This window comes from Nicrophorus vespilloides, unplaced genomic scaffold, assembly GCF_001412225.1.
Source record: "Nicrophorus vespilloides isolate i.1.1-1 unplaced genomic scaffold, Nicve_v1.0, whole genome shotgun sequence".
Taxonomy (NCBI): Eukaryota; Metazoa; Arthropoda; class Insecta; order Coleoptera; family Silphidae; genus Nicrophorus; species Nicrophorus vespilloides.
In genome coordinates, this window is record NW_017096601.1 from 2,812 (window position 1) to 8,360 (window position 5,549).

The following is a 5,549-nucleotide window of genomic DNA, read 5'->3' on the forward strand; positions in this document are numbered from 1 at the left end:
TCTTATGTATTGATGTTTGGCCAATAAATTATTATTATTAGAAATTAATTATAATATAACGAATTTTATGTTTAGAGATTAACAAATAAAGTATTAAATAATTAATAAATACATGTTTTATTAATTGGTTGTAAATATTTTTATAATTAAAATATTAATCTAATTAATGAAGAATATTTAATATTTATTATATGCAACCAATTGAACATTATGAAAATCTTATGGTGTAGAAAATATTTTTCATTGATAGCTAGGTAAGTATAACTATTATGATTGGTTGTGGTGTTAATAACTTTTGAATTTGTGATTTAATTATTTATTAACAATAAAACTATAAATTATATACATTAGTACCAGTATGTCTTTAGTGGTACTCTCTCATCTTTGATGTCCATACTTTCCATGATGTCCATCTGGAAAGTCTTCAATGCTGGTTGGAAAGTAACCTCAGAGACATCATCAGCTAAAGTATCCTTAGGTTGCTCCTTGTAAGTGGCTTTGCTTTTGTAGTCAATGGTTTCTTCAATAGATGCAGGCAATGGAATGATCCTTCCAGTCCTTGTAGATACCCGAACCTTGTCACCTTCCTCTGTGAACCTCCACTCAAAAGCAGTTGCTTGCAAATCAGATGGATCCACCAGAGACACCTGAGTGGTGACCAAAAGTGGTTGCTCCATCTTCACATAAATACCCGGATATTTTTTATCACCTCCCATATCTTTCAGAGTACAATTCAAACCCTCAACAAAAACCCAATTCCTCTCCTCAATAATCTGTTTTACATAGCCCTGTTTTCCTTTATCAGGTCCCACAAGTACTTCTACACGATCACCCCGGAAGAAGCTCCAATCCTTGATGGGTTCAACAAACACTTTTTTGTACAGTTTACCAGGTGAATTCTGCTGCCTGAATTGCGCTGTCCATGGCCTATGCACGGAAAATCTGAATTTCTTGCGTTTCACCTCAGTATTTGGTTTATATTGTGACCCCTTGGGGTTCTTCCAGTACACCTGATTCATGGTCCTCTCAATATACCTATCAGGCAGGTTGGAAAATTGCTTGGACCATTTTCCCACAGACGAACACAGCAGTTGTGTTAATCTCATCTCGAATAAACTGAAAAAGTATAATAAATAATAGTAAAATATAATTATAATCAAGCACAAACCTTTTATTTTGAGGTTATTGATAGTTGAAGGCAATGGTTCATAGATGGTGCTTACAAGGATAATAGATATATTATTTATTTACATAAATATTTATATTTTGTATAACTAAACAACCTTGATTGTCTGATATACTTGTAAATAAATTGATTAATTAATTATTTATAGTTTGCTTATTGTGAAAATAAATTGCATAATTAGCATGAGATGGACGAAAGTTTCTCAATTTGATTAGATGAAGACGGGACATGTTTATGGCGGAATTTATAAATTTTGAAATATGAATCTTTATCTGATTAATTTATGAATAGAGGATGCGAGAACGATCACCACGTGATTGCTATGTAGGTTATATAGCTATTCAGTTCCTGGGTCTGAAGATTAGTTTTCTTTGCAGCTTATTGGAACAGACAAAATGAGTGGAAGCGCGAATAAAATTGATGAAATAAAAAAGGCGATCAGCAGTTATCCTGACTTCCCAATCAAAGGAATCCTTTTCAGGTGAGGCAAGGTCATATTCATAAGGATAATTACTCTCATTGTTTTTGTAATACAAACGTGTTATCTGGGAGTTCGATAAGAGTTAATTTTAAAACGCGATAATACGTTGCAAATGAGCTCAGTGCGAAAATGGAAAGTGGCAAGTTAAGTGTGGCAATCAATTTGCTAGCCTTTGCTGCACTGATCCTTTACACCTACATATTCTACACCGTAGCCTCCACCGGAGGTCAAAGTAAACTTCTGGACTTCTTCTCGTAGGGACGTGTTTTCTGTGCTGCGGCAGCCCAAGATCTTCGGTCTCTTGAGGGATGTGATGGTCGAGCACGCCAAGCAACTGCAGCCTCCAGTCCAAGTTGTCGCAGCGCTTGAAAGTCGCGGATTCCTTTTCGGTCCTCTGATAGCTTTGGAACTTAACGTGCCTTTCGTGCCAATTAGAAAGAAGGGAAAACTACCGGGAATGACTAGAACTGTCCAATACTCGCTGGAATACGGTCAAGTATAAAGCACGAGGAGATTTAGTCTTTCTTAGATGCAGGTTTTATATGGTGAATCTGTTTGCAGGATGCTTTCGAAATGCAGGAAGATGCTGTTAAACAAGGAGACCGTGTGTTGATCGTGGATGATCTTCTAGCAACGGGCGGAAGTATGTCCGCATCATGCAGCCTCGTAAATGCTTTTGGTGCTGAAGTTGCAGAGTGCTTCGTGGTCATGGAGCTGAGCGACCTTAACGGTAGGGCCAAAATTGCAGCGAATGTACATTCTTTAATTCAATACGATTGACAAACATAATATATCATATATATTATTTGTATATAAATATTATTGAGCTACGCTTTATAACATGTTTTTTAAATTAAATAAATTACATTTTATACAAATCACTTAATTTTACTGAGAAGACTCATGAGATTCTTGATCTCCTCTCCCAGTTCTTTGCTTTCACTGGACAACTTAGTAATCTAAAATAAAAGTAATTTACGATTAATTTACTTGATGTACGTGCTAAGATTCGAAACCCACTTGCAGAGTGTTCGTAGAATCCGAACTACTACTCTTCGATCTCTTCTCAATCTCGGACTGCACCTTTCCGATCAAGTTGTCCATCGCAGCCAATCCGGTAGCCACGTTCAATTGTTTTAAATATTCGGTACTATTTGCAGTCACTCTAGCCTAAAAGCATAAACATTATTGTATCATACTGATAAAACCAAAATAAAAATCACGCGATAAAGTAAACTTTCCATTCTAGTTAGAATTATCTCTATCACATTATGACTAAATATAATATTCACAATGTACTCATTGTTTATGATGGAAACAATTGCAAAATTGATATACTTTAAGTATTTCGTCTTCCAGTTTGCGATACTCTTCGGTCAATCCCGTGGTGTCTCCTTGGCCACGCATCAGCCTCTCGATTTGTAGCTTATGTTTCAACAATTTCTTGTAATGCTCTAAAAGCTCTTCTTCCACCAGAGACACATTTTGTTTGACGCTCTGCAACGTTTCCAAAGTACGTCGTTTATCCTTGCACGTCTTCTCCAGCATCTCCATTTTGGCAACGCTCAACAATTCAGATTCTTCTTTGGCGATTCTCGATCGGAATTTCCTTAATCGCTCACGCTGCTCGCACACCGACTTCCTCTCCAGTTTCATCTTATTCGCGTAGAGTTCCCTTAATTCTAATCACAATTAGTTTAAAACTAGCTATTAATGGTTTTAAATATCAATTACCAGACAGGCGCATCATTTCTTCACTTTCGCGTTGCACGTCCTTCAGTTTATCAATTTCCTCGCATCGCGTTCGCATAAACTCCTGCTCGTTCCTCAGCATATCCTTATTTTCCTTCTGCACCGCTTGCTTAGTTTCATCGTATTGCAAGGAGGATTGCGGGAATCCCTCGAATTCCGGATAAGTGTCCCGCGGTATAAAATAATCCAAGTACTGTCTTGGCTGGTTGTTCTCGGTTGTGTTAGCCAGTAACTGATAGATCTTTGCGATGAATCGTTTGAAATCAAGCGGATTCTGGTTGTGGTAAAATTCGTTGAAGTAATCTAAACCTTTGTGCGCTAACAAGTAGTTGCGGTTGATTAAACTGTAAGCTGCTACGGCGAAGAGAACAAATGATGGTTCGTTGGAGATGATGTGATCCCAGATAATCAACCAGTCGTTGGCGCAGACTATTTCCGAAAAAGCGCTCTTCAACAGAGACCACGCGTATAATTTGGAGGTCACAGCATTTGCATGCAGATGACAAACCAATTCGGAATCGTGCTCCATCAGAATGTTTTCGATCATCCCGAGTACGTTAACCGGAGGCAGCGGATGGTACTCGAACCAATATTGGCAGAAGTTCACTGAAAATATTACGATTAAAATGAATCAAATTAACGAAAAGTATAAAATTACCGATGATGGTCATGACGACTTCGAAGCAGATTATCGGTTCGGACTGCAGAAATCGCGTAAAAGGAAAAACGAATGTGGGTAAATAAGTCACTTCGGAGAAGAACGGGCACCAAGAGACTAAATCACTCAAAGTTCGTTTTAGGTTCTTCAAATCCCGTTTATTTTCAATTGGATAGTAACTCTCCAGATCAAGAAACTTGCAATCGTAAACGTTCCTCACTATAGCTTCGTATTGTTTAGCATTGTTAGGAATCCCCAGTATGAAGGACCAAATCGTCCGTCGGTACAAATCCGGATAGGCATTGAACTCCTTCAAGATTCCGCGAAGTTTGTTCAAGTCTAAAACATCTCTCATCTACCATACTTAGATAGAAATTGACTCATATCAATTAACCTACTAATTCACCTTCTGTTTTACTTTTGCGTAGTTCGGTTTCCTCAAGACAATACCCGGTTTGTAGGGTTCATGCACAAGAGCCTCTTTGCTGTTGTATTTCTCGAAGATTTGGGCGACAGCAAAAACGCGCACATCGCCGCTGTTGGTGACGCAGCCGATTTGTTTGCCCAAAGGACACACGCTTATCCTGCTAACATCCGCGCATTCCAATTTTGTGATGAGCTCCTCCTTTTCCATGTCAATGAAGATAACGAATCGATTGGTCGTTAATGCGATCAAAATTTTATTCGCTCCAGCATCGAAATGTTGCGGAAGAAACTCCAGCTGCTTGACACCCCGGAAATTTTCTGGTAATGTTAACGTCTCCACTGCTTTCCATATGTCAATCATGAAGACCAGTAGTTGCGGTGAATATCCACCTATAACCATTGCCCGACCATTCCTTAGAAATATATTAACAGATTCTTGCAGCTAGTACACCTACCTAGTAAAGGCTATAGTCTTCACGGTGATTCTGTTGATGACGTTAGGAATAATTTGGTTTATAGGTTCTAACGTGTCGCTCTTCCACGCTTGTATTGCATCGTTCTGGTAACATGTCATCACGTTATTACTGATGGGCATGAAGACCACCTAATTAATTAAAATAATGTTTAATTAATATAATAACATTAATTATAAGTCAAAGAACGGACTGATTTCAAAATGGTCCCTTCTTCTAAAACGAGAACGCGCAGTTTCTCGTATTTTTCGGTTCTCCAAATTATTGCCTCGTTGCTCGTGGATGTTATTAACAGATGATTATCGGAAAAGGATGCGTCCACTAAGGCTCCTCGATGACCTTCTAAAATGGCCAGTATTGTTCCGTTATTGGCGTCGACGATATGGAGGAATCCTTCTCCACCTACCAAGAGATCGGATGGTTGGAATGGACTGAATTTGATGAGAGTCGAGCCTAGAGCTATGAAGCCCAACGACCAAAATTTCCGAAGGACAAAATCTATCACTATTATGTCTCCGCGGTTATTGGAAACGGCCAAGAAGACTCCAGTTGAATTGTAAGAAGCATGAAGAA

General features: G+C 38.4%; 3 protein-coding genes across 4 annotated transcripts in view; 1 reads left to right on the forward strand and 2 right to left on the reverse strand.

Annotated features, from left to right (window-relative positions):
- Nucleotides 1–229: 229 nt before the first annotated feature.
- On the forward strand, nt 230–2,527 carry LOC108557557 (adenine phosphoribosyltransferase). Of its 2 annotated transcripts, none has more exons than XM_017914117.1 (4): nt 230–254; nt 1,564–1,667; nt 1,926–2,163; nt 2,229–2,526. In XM_017914117.1, the coding sequence occupies exons 2-4, from the start codon at nt 1,582–1,584 to the stop codon at nt 2,445–2,447; spliced, it is 543 nt and encodes a 180-aa protein (XP_017769606.1). In that variant the 5' UTR covers nt 230–254; nt 1,564–1,581; the 3' UTR covers nt 2,448–2,526. The 2 variants fall into 2 exon arrangements, with proteins under 2 accessions (XP_017769606.1, XP_017769605.1); XM_017914116.1 differs by lacking the exon at nt 230–254 and adding an exon at nt 1,398–1,510 and having other exon boundaries at nt 2,229–2,527.
- On the reverse strand, nt 302–1,244 carry LOC108557556 (probable 39S ribosomal protein L24, mitochondrial). The gene is made up of 2 exons (XM_017914115.1): nt 1,169–1,244; nt 302–1,116 (listed from the first exon to the last, which is right to left on the reverse strand). Exon 2 carries the CDS (start codon nt 1,104–1,106, stop codon nt 348–350), a length of 759 nt encoding a protein of 252 aa, XP_017769604.1. The 5' UTR covers nt 1,107–1,116; nt 1,169–1,244; the 3' UTR covers nt 302–347.
- The window catches only part of LOC108557552 (TBC1 domain family member 31), a 3,316-nt gene continuing 237 nt past the window's right edge, over nt 2,471–5,549 (reverse strand). Inside the window, exons 2-9 of the mRNA XM_017914107.1 lie at nt 5,170–5,544; nt 4,959–5,107; nt 4,484–4,916; nt 4,078–4,432; nt 3,402–4,025; nt 3,006–3,349; nt 2,688–2,837; nt 2,471–2,626 (exon numbers count right to left, since the gene is read on the reverse strand). Of these exons, the coding sequence (XP_017769596.1) occupies nt 2,546–2,626; nt 2,688–2,837; nt 3,006–3,349; nt 3,402–4,025; nt 4,078–4,432; nt 4,484–4,916; nt 4,959–5,107; nt 5,170–5,544 (2,511 nt within the window). The 3' untranslated portion in view covers nt 2,471–2,545. The remainder of the gene's footprint in view (nt 2,627–2,687; nt 2,838–3,005; nt 3,350–3,401; nt 4,026–4,077; nt 4,433–4,483; nt 4,917–4,958; nt 5,108–5,169; nt 5,545–5,549) is intronic.

What these genes read in the sequence shown, in the direction of transcription:
- LOC108557556 (XM_017914115.1), bottom strand. Translation starts at nt 1,106, where the DNA reads ATGAGATTAACACAACTGCTGTGTTCGTCTGTGGGAAAATGGTCCAAG.
- LOC108557557 (XM_017914116.1), top strand. Translation starts at nt 1,481, where the DNA reads ATGCGAGAACGATCACCACGTGATTGCTAT. An exon ending in ATCAAAGGAATCCTTTTCAG is followed by an intron (nt 1,668 to 1,925) that starts GTGAGGCAAGGT and finishes TTCTTCTCGTAG; the next exon opens with GGACGTGTTTTCTGTGCTGC. An exon ending in ACTCGCTGGAATACGGTCAA is followed by an intron (nt 2,164 to 2,228) that starts GTATAAAGCACG and finishes ATCTGTTTGCAG; the next exon opens with GATGCTTTCGAAATGCAGGA.